The sequence below is a fragment of the Mustela lutreola genome, chromosome 14 (genome assembly GCF_030435805.1).
Source record: "Mustela lutreola isolate mMusLut2 chromosome 14, mMusLut2.pri, whole genome shotgun sequence".
Taxonomy (NCBI): Eukaryota; Metazoa; Chordata; class Mammalia; order Carnivora; family Mustelidae; genus Mustela; species Mustela lutreola.
Window position 1 is genome coordinate 5,355,409 of NC_081303.1, and position 25,939 is coordinate 5,381,347.

The 25,939-nt window shown below is 40.2% G+C and overlaps 1 protein-coding gene across 8 annotated transcripts in view; it reads right to left on the reverse strand.

Annotated features, from left to right (window-relative positions):
• The window catches only part of POU2F1 (POU class 2 homeobox 1), a 172,447-nt gene that overhangs the window by 66,752 nt on the left and 79,756 nt on the right, over positions 1–25,939 (reverse strand). For 5 of the 8 annotated variants that reach the window (XM_059147094.1, XM_059147088.1, XM_059147087.1 and 2 more), the window contains one exon: positions 2,385–2,450. In XM_059147094.1, the coding sequence (XP_059003077.1) occupies positions 2,385–2,442 (58 nt within the window). In that variant the 5' untranslated portion in view covers positions 2,443–2,450. Of the gene's footprint in view, positions 1–2,384; positions 2,451–5,768; positions 6,052–22,920; positions 23,024–25,939 lie in introns of those variants that run through there. The other 3 variants (XM_059147091.1, XM_059147089.1, XM_059147092.1) reach the window with 2 other exon arrangements.

The window sequence follows — 25,939 nt, forward strand, 5'->3', positions numbered from 1 at the left end:
TATTACTCGTAGGGGTTTCTCAAGGACTCTAGGGTAGCCCCATTTTCAGTGCTGGCCCAACCATTAGTCTGTCTTCCCTGAGGAATGCACGCCTGTCCTCTGAAGTGGCTCCTTGGGCGCAAGTGCCCTGTACACCCCCCAACGTCCTGCGGGATCAACCGCCCTGCTTCCCTCTGCAAACAAGTCCCACACCTAAGCTCGTTGGCCAGAACACTGGCAGATGGATCCGTGCTACAAAATGATGCAAGAGAGCACCCGATCAGAGGACAGAGAAACAGCAAAAATGAGACTGCAGCCGACAGCCCAGACAGAAGGGAACGCTGCCCTTCTCCCTGCGGCGGCAGGTCCCACGGCAGCAGGTCCCGTGGCGGCCTCCCCGGCTGGCCTTGGCGCGCTCTGGGCGCCCCGCTCAGTGCAGCGGGCTGTTCCATGGCTCAACTCCCACCAAGAGACAGGTTCACTTTCGGGATTAAAAGCTTAAGAAGTACCTCCATGTGGAGAACAATTTCGAATGGAAAGATATGGAGGCAGGAACCACTATACTGGTTTGCCTCATCTGCTTCAAATTACAAGATGTCGTGGCCGACAAGAGGTGAAAACAAAGGCTGCTTCCAGGGGTGACTCCCAGACGTAGGACCTCCCACAGTCGGGCAGTTTTAAAATGATGGGTCAAGGGCGCCTGGGTGGCAGTGGGTTAAAGCCTCTGCCTTTCAGCTCGGGTCGTGATCTCAGGGTCTGGGATCGAGCCCCGCATCGGGCTCTCTGCTCAGCAGGGAGCCTGCTTCCTCCTCTCTCTCTGCCTGCCTCTGCCTACTGTGATCTCTGCCTGTCAAATAAATAAATAAAATCTTTAAAAAAAAAAAAAAATGATGGGTCAAAGAGGCAACCCCCTCTGCAAGTGAAAAACCTAGTTTACTTCAGAAGTTGTTCCTGTCTGTGTAGCCCTGCCCCTGACTCCGTCTCACACAGCCGAGTACTGAAACTCGTGCCTCCTCCCCAGAAACCGGGCCGGCCCGGCGCCCGCTCTGGTGCACGATGAAGACACCCGGTGGAATGTCCTCGGAGCAATGCAATGAATGAACAGCAGGGCTTGTAGAGACGTTCTACCCTTCACGGATTTGCCTTTCTCTCATGGGGCCTCAGTTTTCTCATTTACATGATATTAATTTTCTCCTGATAAAGAGTTTAATCAAGTATAAATTTTTAAAAATTACCAGATGAAAGAACAGATTAGAAATAGGTGTGTGTTTTTAACTATCTACTGACATCCTCATAACTTCAATTTATACTGAATGGGGGGTGGATAATATTTACTATTTTGATTAACACCAGTAACAAGGGCAACGCTTTACTGAATGGTTACCGTGTAGCTATTAGCACTGTGCTTAACCGTTTCCTTTAATACTCACAATGACCTATGAAATATATTATCTCCATTTTATAGGTGAATAAAGTCTCAAAAGATTGGGGAAATTGCCTTAAGTCCAAAGCTAGTAACAAATCCCTAATTCACACCCAGAACTATTTGACCCTAAAGGACTCTTCTCTCAACTGCTTCAGAGTTTCTCTGAAAAACGGCAGCAAAGAGATGAAGCAATCTGCAGGAGAAACTAAATAATCTCTTGTTTTTTTAATTAACATACCATGTATTATTTGCTTCAGGGGTACGGGTCTGTGAACCCTCAGTCTTAGACAGTCCACAGCACTCACCATGGCACATGCCCTCCCCTACGTCCGTCACCCAGACACCCCATCCCTATCCACCACCCCTAGCAACCCGCAGTTTGTTTCCTGAGATTGAGTCTCTTGTGGTTTGTCTCCCTCCCTGGTTTCGTCTTGCTTCATTTTCCCCTCCCCTCCCCTCTGATCCTCGGTCTTGTTTCTCAAATTCCTCATTGCAGTGAGATCATATGATAATTGTCTTTCTCTGATTGACTTACTTCGCGCAGCATGATACCCTCTAGTTCCATCCGTGTCGCTGCAAATGGCAAGATTTCGTTTCTTTTGATGGCTGCGTAGTATTCCATATCTCTTTCTCTCTCTCTCTCTCACACACACACACTCACACTCATCTTTATCCATTCATCTCTTGATGTTCATCTAGGCTCTTTCCGTAGTTTGGCTACTGTGGACATTGCTGCTATAAACATTGGGGTGCATGTGCCCCTTTGGATCACTGCGTTTGTATTTTGGGGGGAAATAACCAAAACTAGATAATCTTAAGCAAATACAATACCAGTTCCCGCAAGCGCTAAATTACATTTGACAACTCAACACTCCAACTGCTCTTCATTTGCCGAACAGAAGTCACGGTTAAATGGAAAGTTCTTCTCTTAACTCCATTAGATCTAGTTAAAAAGCTGGATCTGGGAATCATCTCTTACCTGTGTTGCCATCTCCACTCTCCATAGATGGTTTACTGGTTTCTGACGGATTGTTCATTCTTGAGTCTGCAATGAATGAGAGGTGAATGAGGTTTTTAAAAATTGGGGATGTGGTTAGGAAGGCAAAATTGTGGCAAAGGAAAGGTTTAAGAATATTGACTAATGTTACATTAATGTTCAAAAACATCAAATGTAACTAGTGTTACATCACAACATGATTTTTGATGTTTTGTGTAACTTATGTTACATTAATTAATGTTCAGAAACATCAAAGAATATTGACTGTTACATTAATTAATGTTCAAAAACAGATAGTGTCAACACTAAAACATTGGAAATTGTAATAAAAGTTTTATCTGAACGAAATTCAGGATTCCTTTAACCCTGAAGTGATCCACAAATAAACTCACTTTCCAAAGAATTTTAACTTTCTCCTAACAAAGATAACTGAAATCTAACCGGAAAAAAATTACAATAGAGTCTAACATGTAAATGTAATAAATAAAATATGAAGCATAAAATACCTCAAAGAAACAAACTAGGGCCAAGCACCTTACAGAGTAAAACATGTTACTCTCAAAGAAAGTTTCTTTTTCTCATAAGCCTTCGCATTTGTTAGTTACAACCAAAACAATTCACCAGTACTCTTCCTAAAAGACTGTACTGTAACTCAACCTCACAGAATAAAAAGAAAGCATGTCTAAGAAAAAAATCTCCTTATCTACTCCCTACCCAAACTATGCGTCAAAGTGAGAATATGTCAAATGCATAACCCAACCGTAAGCCAGTCCAAGAAGGTGCACCACAAGGCATGACAGATATTCTAATAATTTCAAAACTGAACCACAACCACACCCACCTAAAAACACTATGTGATATCCCATATGAACCTCCTGACCTGGGTTTATCTCCTTGAGGGTTATCTCTTTAATGAAGGTTTTCATAGTAAAAAATTTTCATCAAGCAATATAAAGTATCCCAGGAGATATACAAGGGACAAGAACAAGTCTGTTTTTCTTCCACCTTTTTAACAGGGTAAAACCTAAATATACATTTAATACATACCTTACTGTATTTCTACTATAAACCCAAACTTAGCATATTTGTAATCAAGTTTATTATCAACCAAGTTCCCCGCTTTCCCCTACTGAGTTAAGAACCATTTAACTATAATTATTAGTTTAGAATAAGTAAACCACATATATTTGATTTTTTCACTCAAGGGTACATTTTGTCATCTGCTTTAATGTTTAACTAGGAAACCAAAACCATCATCAGAAGTCCCAACCACCCTGTCCATAGTTGCTTTATCCAAATGCACAAGTGATGAGAGAGAATCAAGAGTCCTCCTCATAAATTTCATTTCCAACCTGGACGCTGTGTGATAGCGTTTCTAACACAGGTTTTGAAACAGATGCTTGTCTTACAGTCTTAAGCAGTTTTATCATCTTTAGTTTGTTCTTCAGATGTTTGAAGGATTCAAATTCGTTTTTTCTGTGGTCATAAAGGAGACTAGTTCTATAACTTCCTTGCATCTACTGCACAGAAAAATTTAAATGTCACTGAAAGAGTACTAAGGTTTGAAAGGAACAGGTGTACAACTTAGTGAAAACCAGCTTTCTGAATGACTTAACCAAAATCTTACGAAGTCCACAAAGATCAGAACAAATGTTAATATACCATTAAACATACGTTCTGCTCAATGCTTCCTTTAGAATAGCAAAAGAAAGTGGGAGAAGTATGAACCAGTTAATATTCATAAAAAGGGTAACATATCTTTTATACAAAGAAGTAGGAATAATTCTTAACAAGTCATGAGCCTGTGCTTGTGAAACTCATACTCTTATTTCCACACATCTAAATTAAAAATTATGTCACAGGTACTGTGTGACTCTTCTAAGCATTTTCTATTGAACTGTCGAGCTTTAGAGACATTGAACAAAATTACTTCACACACACACATACAGACACATGTAAATAAAACAAAATTCTGACTAACTGTACAACAATGTGAAAACTGTTCAAATGATAGTTACTGTTTGTTACAAATAGTGTAGATACAATTTCCAATTCTAAAATATAATGCTAAAAATATTTCAAAGGTATTTTTCTTTTCTTTCTTGAGTTCCCAACATAGATGTAAAAGAGTAAATACAAGTAAGTTCTCTTTTGATATCTGAAGTTTGTTTGTTCTTTTTTTCTCTCTGGGCACAGCGAGCTGTGTATGAGTCTAACACACAGTCTACAAACTGTTCTCGGATGGAATTCTTGGTATCAGTTTGTTGTTTTGATTGTGGTTTTTATTGTGCTACACAAATATTACTACTGTCTTGAGTTTACGTCATTCCTTCGGCCTAACAATGTAAACATTTTCAGAACTATCGTTTAATTTTATCCTTAGCAACTGTGAAGGAGATGGGGGTGGAGGGGTTAAGCTTCAAATTTTCAAGCACAAAAAATGATGTACAGGGGAAAAAAAATCACTTGCAAAGGTTTTCAACCTAAAGTACCTCCGTCCTGGGAGTTTATAGCATCTGACTCCCCAGGTGACCAGAGTAAGGTAAGGAGGTTTCAAGAATTTTGCATACAAACAGACAAATCTCAACACAAAATAGAGCCACCAGGAGTCACAGTGCGTCTCAATCTATTTTAAATCTCAGTTACCAAAGACAGTTTATATAATCAAGCGTCACACCCCCTCTCCTAACAGGTTTGTTGTTCTACAGAAAGAACTCTAAATACAGGCTTTCCAGCACTTAAAATTGTTTTCTGAAGAACAGAAGTTGATTTTTTTTTTAAATAAAAAAGGCTAATATCGGCCAAAATTTGAAAAGTTGATAGTTTCTCAAAGCTGGAAACGGATCAACCAACAGTCCTATGGCAGGAACCGCTGCCGTGGCCCTCTGCGTCAGAATTCATGGGAGCCATTCTGCCACTGGGGCTCTGCCTTATTTTTCACTGTCCACTTTTGGTTTTTATATAAGACATTGACATTAGGTATGCAAAACATTTTTATTAATATGTACACATTTTTTAGGTACACTTTATAATATTGTTTCAGATTTAGAGTGTTTTTAGGACTACATGAAATGCTCCCAATAGAAATTTCCAAAAAGCAAAAAGGTACTCTGTTTAAGGTGAATTCCAAATCCACACTATGTACTGAAATGTCCTCTGAACCAGAAGAGCTGGTGGTAGGAGGGACCTACTGCAAATTCAAGTATGCTCCTGCCTTGCAAATGCTTTCCTACTTCTCTGCGCAGTCCACCTCTCCCCTCCCTCCCCGAGCTGGTTGCATATGCGATTAAGCATTTATGCATAGTCAACCCCACACGCGCCATTTCCATACTAAAGCTTATAAGAAAGAACTGTGCTGGTACCCACCTAGAACATAGTCACTGCAGTCCAGCATTGCTGTGAGGTCTTCTAGAGGTTCAGACAGTCCAGAGCAAGGAAGAAACAGGTAGCAGTTTGGGGTGGGGGAAGAAGGTACTACTATTTCTACCAAATCTACACTATGTTCTTAAGAGAACAAGGGTGGGAGGTGGAAAGTGGATTAGGGGGCGAGGCAAAATACAACTTCAGTTACACCATAGCAATCTTCAACTGAATAAGGAAACTTCAGTTGCTCAGAGTTTTAGTCTCTCCTACCAGCTAGGACTGACATTGTCAAGGCAACTGAAGCATGAAAAGTTCCCCTTTTTGTAATAAAATAGAAACAAAGATTGCAGCTGGCAGTTTCCATAATGAAGCTTAATCAGTATGCGTGTGATTAGGGCCTTATGCAAATCTCTCCTCGTTAGCACAGCAGCCAGCACTTTGAAGTCCGTGAACAATTCATTTACAGAACACACTGAAAGCACTCCCTGCATAATTTAAATCATTGCATAAATATTTATCAGCCCATTTGCATATTAATTGGCAGTGCATGAAGGGAAAAATTATCTCCTGAGTGCCAGCATAATAATTAGGAGGATAAAATGAGATTTCTTCCAATGGCCTGGCTCCTCGGACCTAACTTGAGATAGTACCAGGGGAGAAGGGAAGAGACAGGAGACAGAGTTCTGTTAAAATGGCACTGAAATGACACGTACAAATTAGAAACAACTCTACAGACTTAAGCACCTTTAATCTTATTCCTGCTGGCAACAATGACTTCAGTAATAAGAGGATTTGCAAAAAGCTTTCTACACAATCCAAATAATCCCAAGGAAACAATTAGCAAGGTAGAAGCAGAACATAGGGCTGTCAAGATGGTGCTAGCCTACTGATAGGAAATTTTCCAAATATTAACGTGCACTGTCTGGGGAAAGTCCTACTTTAAAACAAGGTAACAATATAAACCCAGAAGTAGTGCAAGAGCTGTAACATTATTTTCAAGAGTATGGAAACTCATCATCTATAAATCTTTTCAGGCTACTAAATTAACAGACCAGATTAGACCAACGCCACATATCATGAAGCACCCTTCCCTCATCAAAATCAATCGAAAGAAGATGTTTCATCATTTACAATATCAATCACCAAAAAAAAAAAAAAAAAAAAAAAAAGGTCATACAAATTATGGACTTAGTCTTTTCAAGTAAATTTCACCTCATGTATAGGAAATATATATATTTGTATTCTTTACTAGAGAATATATCTATTTAATTTAAAGTAAATTTACAAGGTAAAACATCAGTCCAAAACTCTTTAGGCATTATGACAGGACATTCCACTGTAATCACCATAAACAACTCAGGAAAAGACTTATAAAAATCCCACGAAGTAGGTATAACTGACTTCTTTGTGGTTTGTTTTTTTAAAGAGGAAACTGAGGCAGAGTGAGCTAAAGCACTTTACCCAATGTGACACTAATAATTTGGAGTCAGACTTAAAATCAGATTTTGCTGATATCAAAACCTGAGCTCTTTCTTGCCCATTATTACACGCTGCGGCCCAGTGGTCCACTTACGGAAGTAGCAGACATGCGGGGCTTAAAAAGGGCAGCAGATTAACACAGCTTGTTTTCAGTGCAGTGAGGACACTAATAACTAGTGACAAAGATTTTGTGTTTAAAAGTCCAGTATGTACAGATACACAGAAGAGTGCACTAGAATTGAGGGGAGTTCTCCAGGGTATTACCCCGTTAACAACTTTTTATTTAGAACTAGTCTTCAAGCATGCCATGTGTCTGATTATTAAAAATATGTATTTTTAAAAAGATTTTTATTCATTTATGTGTCAGAGGGAGAGAGAGGGCACAAGCAGGGGGAGCAGCAAGCAGAGCAAAAAGCAGGCTCCCCTCTGATCCCAGGACCCCGGGATCACAACCTGAGCCAGAGGCAGATGCTCAACCAACTCAGCCACCCAGGTGTCCCCAAAGTACGTATGTTTTCCCAACATTAAGGTTGAAATTAAACTCAACATGCATACGTGGACACAAAAGACAAGACTTCTATAACAGAACTTTAAAAAGATTTCTTTGCAGGTCAATAAATTAGGTAGGAACAGAACCAAAACCCTCTCTCAAGTTCTAGATAAGCACTCTATTTGTACTTCTAGTCCTTCCATTGTGCAGAATCACAAAATTCCTATGAGGGGAGAGTTCACAGAAGAGAAAGGTAACACTGCCACTCTGTACCAGGGAGACTATGTGCCTTCCCTTTTTGAACCCTAATTTTCTCATCTGTAAAATGAGAGATCTTTTCCACGAGGCTGCTGTGAGGATAAAGGGGCCTGTGCCTCTCAGACCTGATCGTGGGGTGAGGCAGGAGGCAGCTGTGCCAGTGGACAGAGACCACGACACAGGATAAGCAAGCTACCACCTTCAAGAGCACCAAGTTTACTCAATAATAATTCCCAACACTTCGTAGTAAAACAATAAAGACTGTATTACACAACAAAATACAAAATTCAAATGAGTTTTGAAAGCCTTGGACTATACAAGCTGTACCTGGTGAGAAAATATCAGAAGCGTGACTGTGACTGGTAAGGAGGGGACACCAGTGTATGCTTCTTTCCCTCCACTTTCGTCTTCATAAAACTTTACGTTTACTGCCTGTAGTTATTACAGACGATCTCTGCAACTCACCATCTACTTTTTATGCTGTTTGCAGTGGCACTTCTAAGCTACCTTTCTTACACCAATTTGGTCTTTCATAAATCAGCTAAGTGGGACTTGAAGCCTCAGCCAGGCCATCACTGCCAACTACGAAGTGTTTGCTGGAAGGTGCCCTTTCAGGGGTGGGGCCTTGGCAGTGTACTAACCACCCCCCCCCCCCAAGCCAAGAGAGTGGCACAGGGCCTCTGCATAGCAGGGGGCCTAGAGCTCACCAGCTGACAGAGGCTGCTATCCAGAGAGGGACCCCTGTCCCTTCTGCTGCAAGTCATTCGTTGTCCTCACTCCAAGAACAGAAAGAGGGGCAAGCGGAGGCAGTGCTGAGATGCAGCTGTCCACAGTGACGGGGAGCCTCACCCATGCAGCGGACTTCATTACAATGGAAAGGACAAGAAAACTCCCATTCGCCACCCTCGATGTAGGTATTCTGCGCATTCTAAAAGGCAGGTTTAAATACTAGAAGGCTGTCTAGGCCTCTACAGATGGACTGTAGGAGGCTGGCTACCATCCATCCCTCCCCTGCACTCCCCCAACCAAGGCAAAGTTAGACCCAAAAGAAGGGAACAGACAGTTTTCCCACAAAGCTCAAGCATTCACTTTATTGGGCCCTCTGTCTGAAATATCAGATTAAAACTTAACCTAAAAAGAATACCCTTCTAAAAATAGAAATTTCTGGAAAATTTTGTAGGGCTGTCAGTCATTCACACTTTAGCACAAATTAATCCAATTCAACTGCTTTCCTTTAACACCTCACTGAGGAGTTGTAGGGTGGTAATAATTGTTCCCATTGGAAAAGGCCAGTAAATACTCTTATAAAATAAATGCTATTAGCTGACCTGTACTTGGGGGATGGGGAAAGGGTTCACAGAAAGCAGAAAATAGGAAATAGTAGCGTACAGTAGTATAAAAAGGAGCTCAAAGACAAAGTTAAAATTCACATACTTCAAAATCAGGCTTAAAACTGAGGCTTTTTGTATTTTTCATTATTATTATTATTATTATTTTAGTAATCTCTACACCCAGCGTGGGGCTTGAACTCCTGATCCTGAGATCAAGAGTCGCATGCCCCTCCAACTGAGCCAGCCAGGCACCCCTGAGCCTTTTCTTTAAGAATGGGAAGAAATGCTCTTCCAGAATCCAGAATTCATGGCTCACAGCATCTGTATTAGAGTAGTTCTTCACTCATGATCATATGGCTAGTCTCGGTCTCATTAGAAAGGCAACTGAGGACAATAACAACTCAATGACAAACCAGATTTTTAAAACACATCTTTTGTGTATGAGGGAACAGAAGCAGGCCTGTACTCCACCGACCTCACTTATCAAATTCCAACCTGGTCACAGGCCAGATGAACAGCCAAGTGTACACCCCAGGACTGGCCGTCCAGCTAGTCCGGGGAACGGGAAGGTATACTCGGCAACTGGTCGCCGGCACATCCCGTCTGCCTCTCAGTAGGATTTTTCATCCCCTAGCCCCACTGCTTTCACACCTAGGCAATCTCAATTGCCTCTTTATTTTTTTAAGATTTTATTCATTTATTTGACAGAGACACAGGGAGAGAGGGAACACAAGCTGGGGGAGAGGGAGAGGGAGAAGCAGACTCCTCGCTGAGAAGGGAGCCCAACGTGGGGCTCGACCCCAGGACCCTGAGATCATGACCTGAGCCAACGGCAGCCGCTTAAAGACTGAACCACCCAGGCTCCTGCAATTGTCTTTTTAATTCTCACCTATTTTCAAAATCTACCACTACTGGGGCGCCTGGGTGGCTCAGTGGGTTAAGCCGCTTCCTTCGGCTCGGGTCATGATCTCAGGGTCCTGGGATCGAGTCCCGAATCGGGCTCTCTGCTCAGCAGGGAGCCTGCTTCCCTCTCTCTCTCTCTCTACCTGCCTCTCCATCTACTTGTGATTTCTCTCTGTCAAATAAATAAATAAAATCTTAAAAAAAAAAATCTACCACTACTTTAATCTCCTCACCAGCTTCTTTACAGAAAACAATGACACTGCTTCAGCAGATGCTCAGTAATACAAAAATGTTTTATTAGCTCAAGAATTATAAACCGTTATCTTACCAAAAACCTCATCCCAAAACCCATCATCCACAGAAAGCCTAAAATAATTTACTAAGGCTCAAATACAAAAGAACGTTCTAGGATCTGGAAATTTCTTAGATCCAAAATCAAGTGATGGGTATCAGCACTGCCACTATTCCTCTGCACGGAATATCACAGTATATGTGAATAACATCCCCCCCCCCCCACCCAAGGCTGCAATATGGAATTTCAGAGCTTAAGAGGAACAGATTTAAGAAAACAATGTCTGCTGTATTTACGAAAAATCTTCGATGGGCAAACACCAAGACCGAATCTATTTTTATCATTCTGGCAAAAAGCACTGCCCGATAACAAGAGATCGTAGGGATGATTTTCTTTCTGAAAAACCAAACTGAGAGCTAGAGAATGACTCACAGGTCCCACTACTAAGTGGCAGAGAAAGCAGGGGCTAAAGGACATAACAAGGAGGCATGAGAGCAAAGTTTAAGTAAAATAAAACAGGCTGAAACTCTTACCCATGACACGGAGATCTGTAGTTGGTCAATTAAAAAGGTCAGCTTAAATATTATAAAACCATTATATCATAAACATTTCATGTTAACAGAAAGTACATAAGCATACATTTATTTACTCATCTTTTGATGGTGGACCAAAGCCTTTGCTTTAAAATTAAATCCACTCATTTGAGTTTCCTCTTCTTTTCTGGGTGAATCATATCCTTTAATACTTACTCCAGTATTTTCAGCTTCAATTTCTTGAGTTTGTTTTTCAAGCTTTTCATATTTGACATATATATTAAGAATATAAAAAACTCAAGAAGAATTTCATGAAACAATGCTCCTTCTTAGATGTAGTACAATATGATACATATTTTTTTATTTTTATTTTTTTTAATACATATTTTTTAACTGTTGATTTCAATCTACTGAATTGACTTCATGACCCACAAATTGAAAAACTGCTTTAAAAGTAAGACAAGGGGCGCCTGGGTGGCTCAGTGGGTTAAGGCCTCTGCCTTCGGCTCTGGTCATGATCCCAGGGTCCTGGGATCGAGTCCCGCATCAGGCTCTCTGCTCAGCGGGGAGCCTGCTTCCCTCTCTCTCTCTCTGCCTGCCTCTCTGCCTACTTGTGATCTCTGTCTGTTCAAATGAATAAATAAAAATCTTTAAAATATATATATATATATATATATATATATATATATATATAAAAGGTAAGATAAGAATATATATATATATATATATATAAAAGGTAAGATAAGAATGTGGAGTGCCTGGGTGGCTCAGGCAGTTAAGCAGCCCACTCCTGGTTCCGGCTCAGGTCATGACCTCAGGGCCCTGGGACGGAGCCTGTGCTGTTCCCCGCGCTGGGGGAGGGTCTGCTTGAGGATTCTCTCTCCCTCTCCCTCGCTCCTCCACCCCCTGCATACACTCTCTCTCTCTAAAATAAACAAACCTTTAAAAGAAAAAGGCAAGAACTTAAAAGACACATCAAGCACTGAGAGCACAGAATCTTTTTCAAAGAACCATTTATCCCTAATATTTTACAGCTCTTTTCTCACATCTAATTCAGCAGCATTTTCAGTAATTATCCTTTATCTACACTTTCCAAAACATTCAACTGAAGTTTTCACAGAGACGTCATCTCCTCCTTCTCTACCCCTTAGTTGATATGATAACGGTTAAACCGTGGAACGAGGGGAGAGTCCAACCGGACGGGGCAGGCTGGGGAGCGCAGACAAGCGCCGGTGCTGCGGGCCGGCCGGCCTCCGAGGGGCAGCAGACGGCACGGACAGACAGTGCAGGCAGCTGTGATCCGAGGAGTCCCTCGGCCACCGGGTCGCTAGGAAAGCCGCCCCGCGGGACAGCAGCGAGCTCCGGTGAAGAGGCTGGAGCTTCTGCGCTTCTCCGTAACTTCTGCCGACACACACATTGTCGTGCACGGAGCCCACCTGCCACGCGGGCGACCACTGCAGCGACTCCTAGTAGACGCGTCACTGTAGAATTCCATCCTGCATTTCTGGCTGTGAAGTCTGAACTCCGCACGGCTCTACGGAAGGTTCGCCGTCGCACTGCTGTCCAGCTCAGCCTGTCATCCGATTTGATGCTGTAAATGTCTTTTCTTTTTCCTAGTTTATGGAGTTTTGCAAAGTCACTGATTTCATGCACGAGCACATTCAACAAATACGGACTCGCTGCGGCCGGGCAGTGGGACAGGAAGTGGGGGCACAAGGCTGAGACACAGAATGCTCCCAGCTGATCAGACAGAAGAACCGGACAATCACCCCAAACAAGACCACCAAGTAAGAAGATTCCACAGAGGAGAAGAGCAGGTGACAACCCGGCTTTAACACAGGCCTACAGCCTGTCTTGGCATCTCTGGCTAATATTAGAGTTCTCCTAACAACTGCAATGTGACTTCTCTGATTCCATTTCTTAAATCCATGAAATACAGGCTTTTATTTATTGTGTTTTATTTGAAACCCCATGCTGCTTAATGATTCCCAGCCGTCCCTTTGAACTATTAGGTTTCATCTACGATATCGGTGAGGTGTCCTCTCTGTGTGTCTCTTACTCTTGGTTTCATAAATTTGTGTGAAGATACATGGGTAATAAGTATCCCAGAGTCTATGTGAGATATAAATTTAAAAACACATTTCTCTACTCAACTAATGAAGATGTTCTTCTGACTAATCAGATGTTACTAATACGTTTTAACAATGTCAACGGTGTAGTAGCAGTCAGCCAAACACATGTACGGACTGCCGATCTCTCTACAGGATCTTTCCTCCCGGGATGAACTCATGATCAAGTCTACCCACCTAACATATAAAGACAGGTTCAAAGGTTACGACCTCAGATCTTCCTTTATTGCCCTCCTCATCAGGTGACTGTTTGTTTCTCCAAAACCATATACAAATGACAGTATCTCTTTTTGCTTGAAATAGTTCATCCTACAATATGCTATCAAATCCAAGCAAATGACATTGGTATAAAGGGTATGTGTAGGGGCGCCTGGGTGGCTCAGTGGGTTAAAGCCTCTGCTTTCAGCTCAGGTCATGATCCCAGGGTCCTGGGATCGGGCCCCGCATCAGGCTCTCTGCTCAGCAGGGAACCTGCTTCCACCTTTCTCTCTCTCTCTGCCTGCCTCTCTGCCTACTGTGATCTCTGTCAAATAAATAAATAAAATCTTAAAAAAAAAAAAAAAAGGGTATGTGTAGTTCTGTCATCTTATTGTCACATGTGTAGGTAGACCACAACACCACCGCTGCAATCACGATAGAGGAGAACCATTTCTTTTTCTTTGCTTTTCTTTTCTTCTTCTTCTTTTTTAAAGATTTTATTTATTTACTTGACAGAGGTCACACATAGGCAGAGAGGCGGGCTGAAAGAGAGAGAGGAAGAAGCAGGCTCCCTGCCGAGCAGAGAGCCCTATGGGTCTCAATCCCAGGACTCTGGGATCATGAACTAAGCCGAAGGCAGAGGCTTAACCCACTGAGCCCCCCAGGCGCCCCAGGAGAACCATTTCATCACAAAGAATTCCCTCCTGCTACCCTCTTATGGCTGTACTCATTCCTCCCCTTCTGGCTATTCTGAATCCTTGACAACCAATCATCTGCCATCCGCCTTTGTAATTTTGTCATCTTGAGAATATTATAAAAATGGAATCACATCATATATGATCAGGTTGGCATATTTTATTCAACATAATACCCTTAAGATCTAATCAAGTTGTCCTGTGTGTCAACAGTTCATTCCTTTTTACTGCAGAACAGAATATTCCATAGTATGGATGTACCCTAATCTGTTTAACCATTCACCTATTAAAAGACTTTCGGTCATTCCCAGTTTGGAGTTATTACCAAAAACAATGCTACAAACTTTCATATTTGGGATGTGCACTGGGTCACAAGCTCCACAACGGGAGAAAAGGCTTGCAAAGGACCTGTCTGGTAAAGGATTCTCATCTATAATATATAAAGCACATTCCTGTATATGTTTTTATGTGGACAAATTTTTATTTCTCTGGGATAAATACACAGAAGTGATACTGCTGGGTCACATGGTTAAGTGTATATTTAGTTTTTGAAGAAATTTCCAAATATTTTCCAGAATGGCTGTACCATTTTAGGATTCCACAATGTATGAGAGATCCGGGTTCTCCAAATCTACACCAGCATTTGATATTATTACTTTTCATTGTAGCAATACAGAACGTATTTTCATATGCTTATTATTTGTGTATCCTCCTCAGCGACATGTCTATTCAATTCTTTTGGATTTTTCTAAAAATCCCCCAAATCTCCCTTTTCTAAAGGACTGTTTCGATTTCTAGAACTGAGTTTCACTGTGTGTGGGAGTGGAGGTCTAAGTACAGCTGACACATGTTATATCAGTTTCAGGTACGTAACACAGTGATTCAACAAATTTATATGTCACCTATGCTCATCACAAGTGTAGCTACCACCTGTCACCGTCCAACACTACTACAATACCATGACTATATTCCCTACGCTGTCTTTTCTTCCTGTGATTTGTTCATCCCATACCTGGAAGCCTAGATCTCTCAGTCCCCGCCCCCATTTGTGCCTACTCCCCCCAACCCCCTCCCCTCTTGCAACCATTAGTTTTTTCCTATATTTATAGGTCTGATTCGGCTTTTTGTTCATTTGGTTCTTAGATTCCACATGTAAGTGGAATCATATGGAATCTGTCTTTCTCTGTCTGACTCCTCTCACTTAGCATAATGCCTTCTAGGTTTGTCTGTGTTTTCACAAGTGGCAAGATCTCATCCTTTTTATGGCTGAGTAATATTTCTTTGTGTGGACATATACCACAACTTCTTTCTCCATTATCAGTGGTCATTTGCACTGCTTCCACATCTTCGCTATTATCAATAATGCTGCAATAAACATAGGGATTCATGTATCTTGTTGAATTAGTGTTTTCTTTGGTAAATACACAGTAATGGAATTACTAGCTCATATGGTAATTGTATTTTTAATTTTTGAGGAACATACATACTGGTTTCTGCAGTGGCTGCACCAACTTACATTCCCACCAAGAGTGTATGAGGGTTCCTTTTCCTCCATAGGGCTGCGTTTTGTGAGCCCTTTACATATTGTAGATAACAGCCTTTTATCAGATATGTGCTTTGCAAATATTTTCTCCCACTGTGGAGCTTGCCTTTCCATCCTTTTAATGGACACAGCAAAATATTTTAATTTTGGTAATGTCTAATTTATCAAATTTTTCCTTTTGTAGGCTGTATTTCTGGTGTCATGTGTTTTGGGTTTTTGTTTTTAAGATTTTTATGTTTAAGTCATCTCTACTCCCAACATGGGGTTTGAACTTATAACCCCAACATCAAGAGCAGCATGCTGTACTGCCTGAAGCAGCCAGTTGCCCCTCTGGGGTCATGTTTAAGAACTATTCATCAAGTACTCTGTTCTACAGGTTTCCTTCTATGTTTCTTCCTAGTGTGAGCAGTAAAGGTGTTGTTGTTTTTTTTTTTTTTAATTCTTTTTTAATTGTTTGTCAAAAAGATTTTCCTTCCTCTATTTGCTCCAAATGTTTTCGTACCTTAGTCACAAATTAGTCATTTATACCTGTGTAAACCTATTTTGGGTTTTGTTTCTGTTCCAATGATTAATGTGTCAATTTCTTCACCAATATCCTCAGGCTTCATTCTTGCAACTATGTAAGAAGTCTTGAAGTTAAAGAAACTGATTTACTACCAGCATTTGTAGTCTTTGGTACACAAGTCCTAAGTATATTCTGTTGATTTAAAACTACATATTTTGTTAATTTAGCCATTCTTTTAGGGTAGGTCTACCAGAGAAGAATGCTTTGTTTTCCTTCATCTAAGAATGTCTTGATTTCCCGTTCACTCCTGAAGGATATTTTTGATAAAAACAGAAGTTGGTATTTTTAGTTCTTTCTCAATACTTGAAAAATGTGATGCCACTGCCTCCTGGCTTCCATGGTTTCTGAGGAGAAATCCACTATCATTGGAATTGTTTTTCTCCATAGGGAAAGGCATCATTTCTCTCTCACTGTTTTCAGGATCTTTCCTTTGTCTTTAGTTTACCAACACTTTATTATTACTACTTTGGGTTTATATTGTTTAGAACTTGCTCAGACTCTAGAATCTATAGGTTTGTATCTTCTGATAAGTTTGGGAAGTTTTCAGCCAGTCTTTCTACGAGAATTTTTCAGACCACCCCCCTTTCCGTTCTCCTCCTCTGTGGTCTTTCTGTCTTTCTGTCAGTCCCACAGGTCCCTGTGGCTCTGCTCACGTATTGTTCTATTTTCTCCTTTTTGTTCAAATTGGGTAATTTCTACTGTTCTATGTTCCAGTTCATTCTGTCCCCTCTATTCTGCTGTGAGCCATCCACTGAGTTTTTGTTTCAGTTATTGTTTTTTTCAGTTCTAAAATTTTCATTTAGTTCTTTATATTTTCTGTATCTTTATGGAGGCTTTTTGTTTCTAGGCTGAAACTCTGCATTTTATTTTTCCTTTCTTTCTTTTTACTGTTTTGGTGAAGAAATTAGTAGTGGACTGCTCTAAGAATAACGGGAATATGCAGAAAAGACACAAAAGCAAGTTTAAAAGAACCTTCTATTGACTAAATTTCAGGCAATATGACAAAATAAATAAAAACAATAAATTGTAACCACTACTGGGGTGCGTGGCTCAGTCAGTTAAGTATCAGTCAATTAAGCGTCTGACTTTGGCTCAGGTCACCTCAGGGTCCTGGAATCAAGCCCCACGTCACACTCCTCACTGAGCAGGGAGTCTGCTTCTCCCTTTGCCCCCTCCGCCACGCCCACCCCCCTCGTGCTCACATTCTCTCTCAATTGAATAAATAAAAGTCTGTAAAAAATTATAACCATTACTCATAGGAATTCAAGGTTTTTTCCTTGTAGAATTCCAAATAAATACAGAAAGAATAATAGAAAGTCAGAATTTGGAAACTACCATCATCATATAAATTCAGTCAAAGTGCTCTATCTAATGAAATATCTAATATCAAAAATTTGATGATGAAAATGTTGTTTTCCTACAAAATATTAAGCAATTACAAAGGGAAGACGCAGCTTTACTGAGAAGCCTGGTAAGCATCACCATAATCAAGCGATCAGTTAAGGTCACTTAGTCAAGGGACAAATCAAAATTGTACACTACCAGAAAAGAGGAAGTGAGAACACAACATCACTTCTGTGATATTCCTGCCATAGACGTAGAACCTGAATCTATTATGGGGAACTATCAGATAAACACAAATTCAGGGACGCCTGTCACTCAGTCAATTAAGCACCTGCCTTTGACTCAGGTCATGATCACAGGGTCCTGGGATTGAGTCCCAGCATCAGGCTCCTTGCTCAGCGGGGAGCCTGCTTCTCCCTCTGCCTGCCACCCCCCTGCTTGTGCTCTTTGACAAGTAAATAAAATCTTTAAAGGGGCACCTGGGTGGCTCAGTGAGCCTTCGGCTCAGGCCATGATCCTAGGGTCCTGGGATCGAGCCCCACATCGGGCTCTCTGCTCAGCAGAGAGCCTGATTCCCCCTCCTTCTCTGCCTGCCTCTCTGCCTACTTGTGATCTCTGTCAAATAAATAAAATCTTTTTAAAAAACTCAAAAAACCACAAAAAATCAAAAACCACATATACAAATTCAAAGATATTCCACAAAATATATTCTTCCAAAGTGTCACAGTCTTGAAAATCAATTAAAAACTAAGGAATATGGTTGAAGAACAGTAAAGAGATAGGATGATTACATGCTGTGTAGAATCCTGCAGTAGGTACTTTTACTATGAAGGCATTTTTGTGATAACTTGGCAAATCCGAATCAGGTCTATGGATTAGTTGACAGTAAAGTAATAACGCTAATTTCCTGCATTTTATGTCTGTATTGTGGCTCTGCAGCAGAATGTCCTTATTTATAGGATTATTCACTGAAGTACTGGGAGTGTTTTAAAATCAAAATAAAACAATAGCAAAGGAAAAAAAAAGAAAAAAGGGGGGGAGAGCTCAACAAACTACCAGTGTTTTATTATAATTCCAGTGGAGCCCTGTCATCCCCATCCCTAGAAATCTCAGATTGCAAGGTGCACATTAACACGGACAGGAGCACAGTTCTTACAGAATCACGAAATGCACAGATTACCTACGGTCAGAGCGCACTTGAAACAATTTAAATGGTATTCTGATGGACATCTCACGATATGGAGGAGTCCACACTGTGAGGCTCTACACTGCATGAGTGAAAGTCCATGCGAGCACTGAGAACTGAACAACCTTTCCACAACCGGTAACATACCGCATACCCAAAAAAGAGCCAGAAACCTATCACAACCCCAAATTCTATTAACTACCACCTTATTTATTTATGTTTAAAGATTTTATTTAATTGAGAGAGAGTAAGAAAGAGAGAGAGCGCATGAATAGGGCAGAGGGAGAGAGAGAAGCAGACTGCCAGCTGAGCAGGGAGCCCGAAGCGGGGCTTGATGCCAGCATGACCTGAGCTGAAGGCAGCTGCTTAACCGACTGAGCCACCCAGGCGTCCCTCTATTAAATATTTTAGAATCTCATATAGTTTTAAATAAAATCTACCCAGACAAAAGGCAATATTGGCAAATAAATTTTAAAAATATTATATATATCTATTTTTACATGTCTTTAAAACTTATTATTTTATCGGCACGACAATGTGGTATGTCTAACTTCCTTACTTAAGAGATGTTGACTGAAAGACTTACTGTCTGTTACGGGTTGGACTGTGTCCCCCAGAAGAAGAGTGTGACCTAACTTGGAAATAGGGTCTCTGCAAATGATCAAGTTAAGAGGAGGTCAAGCGTGGGCCCCACGCCCATCGTCCTGGTATCCTTGGGTAAAATTTGGACACAGATACATAACAGGGGCAAGACAAGAAGGAAGACATGAAACATCCTCCCTCATAGCCTTCCAAAGGAACCAACCCTGCTAATACCTCAATCTTGAAGTTCTAGCTTCCAGAACCATGAGGTAAGAAATTTCTGTTGTTTAAGCCACCTGGTGTGTGGTACCTTGCTATGGCACCCCTAAGAAACTTAATGCAACAGCTGAACCTTAATTTCCTCATTTGAGAAATGAAGATTATGCTATCACCCACGTTTGCTCTTAAATTTAAAATGAGAATAGAAGTTATTTTGAAAATAACCAAGAATTATAAAAATGATAATGGTATTGTTATGCGCTAGAAAATTTTATAAATACCACTGTCAAGATTTTTCTTCTATTATAATAAAAAATTTAAGTGAAACTCTTGAACATTTCTGGGGTTTTTTTCCTTTTTTTTTTTTTTTCATTTCTGTGTTTTTTAACTGACTTTTAATCCACAGGCCTCAAGATCACCTTTGCTGTACATGGTAAGAACAGAGTCTTAATAATGTTACAATTACCTGGACATGGCTGATTCCTGCTTTTTTCCTCATGCTTTAATCCTTAAATAACTTAAGAAGTGTAATTTTTCTTCTTTGCAATCATTTTTGAAAATACACTTTATTGAGTTATATTTGACATACAAAAGCTGTATATATTTAATGTATACAGCTTGGTAAGTTCAGCGGCAAGTATACTCCTCTGAGAGTACAAACAAGGCCATAAACGTGGCCATGACCTCCAAGTTTCCTCCCCTCCTTTTTCTTCATTAAAACCTGCATGTGTAGCAAGAGCACTTCACCTAAGATCTACCCTCTGTGCAAATTTTTAAATATTACAGGGAAGTACTGTTAACTACAGTTTTCTGAAAATTTAAAACTTGACCCTCCCACTGAAACCAAAAGCAAACAAACCAACCAACCCCAGAACACCGATGCATAAGCACCGAAAGCAATCCCAGGTGGTTGTGACTCAGAGCACTAGAAACAGGAGCACTTGGTGCTGCCGAAAGCAAATGATGAAAGAATATGGTGGATTAACAAGATGATCGCCCGAACAAAAGCGACGCCTAATTCTGTACACAGCACTTCTCTCAGCTCTACTTCCTGTACTTCCACACTTCTGCTAAAACTGTGCCTCGCAGATGCCAGCGGAGTCGGGATTCAAGACCCACTCGCCCCCCCAGCCCCGCCTCACCTCCTTCCCTTCTACTCGGAGGTGAGCGGCTCTAAGACACATGAAGGCAGGTAAGCGACTTCGGAACCTTCTCAAAACGTCACTGTATCGGTAAGTTTCATACCATCTTTGCAAGCTCCGGTTAGAAAGGATTTAACAAAACCAACAATAAAATCTGCCCGTGTATCTCACCTTTCATCCAGTCCTAACATATGACTGCCCCAAGTTGAGAGATTCCAGGCAATCTAATTACATTTCTTATTTCGAATGGTACAGGTTAAAATGCACACAAATTACATTTCTTTGCTGTAAGTTCTCCACACAACCAGAAATAAAACAGTCCCCTCATACGATCTGCTGATAAAGTGTATTTTTAGCACCTCATCGCCTACATTCTAAGCATGCCCACCCTCCTTGGGCCAGGCGATGGTGGTAAATGGGAGATTTGTGGGGAAAGGGGAGCCTCAGGGGCTAAGTCAGGTTTTATGGCAAAGATACACCTGGTTTGGGCAAACTCAGGTACGCTGGGTACTTTAATAAAGAAGACGGCATTTTCTTTGTACTTTCATCATTACTGTTTCATTTCAGATAATAAGCTTTTACTTATCCCCCAGCCAGTCAAACACTTGAAATGTATTAATTTTCAAATGATACTCCTCGCTGTAACATTGATTTCTTTCATTAACATTTAACTAATTTTGAAAGGTCTGTCTGAAAAATACTTGAGAAAAATAATAACTGTTCGTTGTTGATCGGTTATAATAAGTAAAAACACGGAGACAAATGTTCTATCACAGGAAATATGCCTTTCAACTTGCTCTAGTTAGTGTAGTTTAAGCACATGTTTAGAATATATAAATATTTTATAAACACCTTTCTTTTGTAGAGAGGCGTAACACCTACACATTTAAACGACATTATAAAAAGAGCTAATATGATTCTTATGGTTAAAATCATTACAGAGGAGACATGGTTTCTCTGCATTACCTCAATATGTCCCTAAAAGGCTCAGAGTTTTGGATGGCTGAATTATGAGAGGAAATTATTCTATAATCAATAATAGTTAACACGGGATAGATTGGATTTATGATTGAGTTTTAATTCCAAAAATCAACAGGCTTCACAGCTTAGTAATGCACTTTTAAGTCTGAGAGCACTGGGTTTTAAACTCCACTTTCTAAACATCCTAAGCTACAGCACTCTCTTTGAAAGCCTCAGTTTCCTTTTCTGAAAAACAGGTCCAAAATATGCCCAAGGGTTCACCTCAGGCTTAAAGTGTATCTAAAAGCTTTAATGGGGGGCGCCTGGGTGGCTCAGTGGGTTAAGCCGCTGCCTTCGGCTCAGGTCATGATCTCAGGGTCCTGGGATCGAGTCCCACATCGGGCACTCTGCTCAGCAGGGGGCCTGCTTCCCTTCCTCTCTCCTACTGTGATCTCTCTCTGTAAAATAAATAAATAAAATCTTTAAAAAATAAATAAATAAATAAATAAATAAATAAAAAATAAAAAATAAAAGCTTTAATGGTACCTAGTAGCTTATTAATGTTAATACCATTGTTAATATAGATAAAGTATTCTATGTGACATATATATAGATCCATTTTGTCCTCTCTGTTCCTAAACTAACATTTTAAGTTATACATTAGACTCATATCAAATGTTGTTATGATTTGTCTACTCTCTTAGGCATGTTAATTCTTACTTAAGGTACTTAAAAGATAAGAATTTTGAAAAGGCACTAGAGTAGGAATCAAAATATGTAGGCTCTGATCTAAAATTTGGCCTCAGCTCTAGACCAGCTAGCTCAACTTTCTTAAGCAAGTTACTTGATCTCGCTAATCTTCACTTAGGTCATCCGTAAAATGAAAAAATGTAGGTTTAATATTCTGATTACTAGATTAATTCTGTAAAACTATTATTTACAAAATACTATTAAACTGCCACATAGGGGTTACTGCTAATGTTATATTATCCAAATAAAGAGAAAACCTAGTATATTTATGTACCCAAAACAAAAACAAAACAAAACAAAAGAAACCACCCAGCACAGCCTAATCTAGTACTAAGGCCAATCCTAAACTGTTTTCTGTCGCCGGCTAGGTCACAGGCATTCTAAGGATCACTCCATCGCATCAATAAATATCAAACAAATTTCAGAGCCAATATCATATATAAATATGGTAAGTCATTTTTATAGTCATTCCACAAAATTAAAGGCACTCATCATAAACACCTGGATTTATCAGAGGCTACTTAATTAATAGCTTTTATGAGCAGAAAATATTTACCAGGTATAGAAAGACTGCATTCTTTCTTTGAATTGATTCATTGAAAACTGAGAGTAGTTTGGTAATTAAAAAGGCAGGAAAGCTCTTCTTACTTTTCCAGTCTATGAATACAAAAAGAGAAAAAGGCAATACTGAGTCAACTGCATAAAATAACCTGACACTTTAAGGGCGAACAATTATACACAGTGGGGAACACTGGACCACCCGTGAGGGTGTAGTTCGCTGCCTGAGCACAGGGGACTGGAGGCGCGCCCTGCCCTTGTGCTGCTTCCTCATCTACCGGATGGGGATAGTAGTACCTGCCCTGACTTCAGAACGTGGAGGTGAATTAGAAGATCCTTGGAACATGTATTACAAGGTGCTACTCTCTCATAAAGCTGAATAAAATAGCCTACTTTTTTCTTTAAAGAGTATATTTCACTAAAAAAAAAAATCCCCAAATCCAGTGTTACCTTTTTCCAAATTTACAAGTACCTACTTCAACTGGCTTTATACACACACACATCCACACACCATATATACATACACATATGTATACATATATACACACACACATATGTTCCCAGGTGACAGATCAATGTATACGACCATCACTGCAAAATATTCTGGAAAAAAAAAAAAAAACGGTACAGGATTACAATTTTGTCACTAGAAAATAAGAAATACTTGGCACACACAAGTATGGAAGTTCACCATCACTCGCTGATCGCCACACTCTGCCAGAAAACCTTAGAATTCAGACCGGTAGAAAGTTCAAGCAGAGGCGCCTGGGTGGCTCAGTGCGTTAAGGCTCTGACTTCAGCTCAGGTCATGATCCCAGGGTCTTGGGATCAAGCCTCCCAACAGGCTCTCTGCTCAGCAGGGAGCCTGCTTTCCCCCACTCTCTCTGCCTGCCTCTCTGCCTACTTCTGACCTGTCAAATAAATAAATAAATAAAATCTTAAAAAAGAAAGAAAGTTCAAGCAGCCTTAACCAAGGAAGAGGAGTCAATACTTGACGCTCTCATTTGCCACACACCTGTACCATGCAGCTATGTCTGAATTAGCATAACTAATTAGTACAACTAGGATAAGTCAGTATAACTGAGTAGTGTAACTTATTAGTAAAAAGCACCTAAATTGTATGTATCTGTGCTCTGTAACTCTGTGCTCACGTAACTAGTCCATATAATTTTTTTCTGTACATTCAGTGATGGACCTAACCATTTATGAAACTCTGAAACAAGGCTTAAGTTCAATGGTGCAAACAAAATCCAATACATAAATAGTTCCAATTGCCTTCTTTAAAAAAAAAAAAAAAAGTTATTTTTGTGAGAGAAGGGGTTCACAGTAGTTCCTAACACTTGAAAGTAGAGATCAACAAGAAATTCTGCCATAATTCTGCAACTGTGGTCAAAAACTAAGACATTTGATTACAATGTGTAACTGGAAAGAAATTAAATTCCTTCTTTCTTGAAAAAGAGTCTGATCTACATGCACTTTAAATTCTTTAAGAGAATTTTAAAACCATAAAGATATTTAATTACGGATATATATTAGAATATTTAAAAGGATATTCCCAAAACAAAAACAAAACACAATGAGACAAATATAAACTTTAGCATATCAACCAAAGCCCTCCAGAAACATGAACTATAATGAGTAAGGAAAACCCACCCCACTCTTCCTCTTTAGACCAATATGATGGTTACAAATGACAAGCTCCTTCTGGCTGTCCATTGACACGTCTACAGACGTTTCATTCTTTTGTGAAATTTCCCCAACTTAAATTGGATGCAAATAAGCCAGGTGTGCTCCTTACAACAGTAATCCCGCTAGCCCCTACTGAGTTTCCATAGAAACATGCACAGCTGGCAACAGCAAAGGGTTGTACTGGCCTCAGACCGGTTTAAAGTTTCAATACTCACTGAGTGAAATAACAATTACCGGATCTTACTAAAGAACAAATAGAAAAAAAAAAAATCCTATCTTTGGGATCATCGAGCAAAATAATGCCAGTATTTTCATCTAGGCCAAAAGTAGCTTTCAGCCCAGCAGCCATAATCAATGCATCTGTCAAAAGTTAAGAGATGTCAATCATCAAAAGGTAACTATTCTTTTACTAAATAAGTAGAATTTGAGGGCGTATTCCCTGTGGGTCATGTAACGTAATAGCCAACCACCAGAGAGAAAAACCAATACAGTCTGACCTAAACAGCAGTAAGTACCATGTATCTTCTCCTTAAACAAATTCAGTACGACTGCTCCTTGCTTTCATTAAACATAAATGTTTCACAACAGTGATTCCCGAAGTGCAGTACCGGAGGAGCACCATCAGTATCATCTGGAAGTTACTAGAAACGTAAATTCTCAGGCCCCATGCCAGACCTACTGAATCCGAAAATCTGGGGGTTGGAGGCCCAGCAATCGGTTTTTTCACAAAATGTAAAGGAGAACTCATGGGCCCCTGAACTGAATCTGTTGGCTAGTAACTCATTGCCTAAAAAATATGATGCAGAGGTCAACAGTGGTCCTACACAGGCCAAGCACAAGAAGACAAGAGTTATACTGTCTGCTTGTGATACCTCAAGGAGAAGAGGGTCCTCGCATATAAGATACTCAACCCACTACCAGTTACAGTCCATTACTGATCACAAACTGTTTCTAATCACTGAGGTCTTCAGACACAGGGTAGTAAATCTTATCATTTATTCCTTTATAATAAACAAATAATAATTTTTCCAAGATACCTAACATATAGGTAGGTGTAAGTCTGAAGTTTCTACTTGTAGGAGCTTCCAAAAAAAAAGGCATACAAGAATGCATTCCTCCTCCTTATCTAACTCATTAGACACTTAATACGCTACAAAGTACCCATTCATTTTTCCTTTAACTTCAGTTAAAGAAACCCCACTTATAATCCCTTCTCTATTTCCTTTAAGACAATGGGCAGCACTTTCTTCTTTCTTTGAAAGAAACACCATGATAGTGACATTAAAGTGACCAGAGACCAAGAGAGAAAACCACTGAGTAAATCAAAT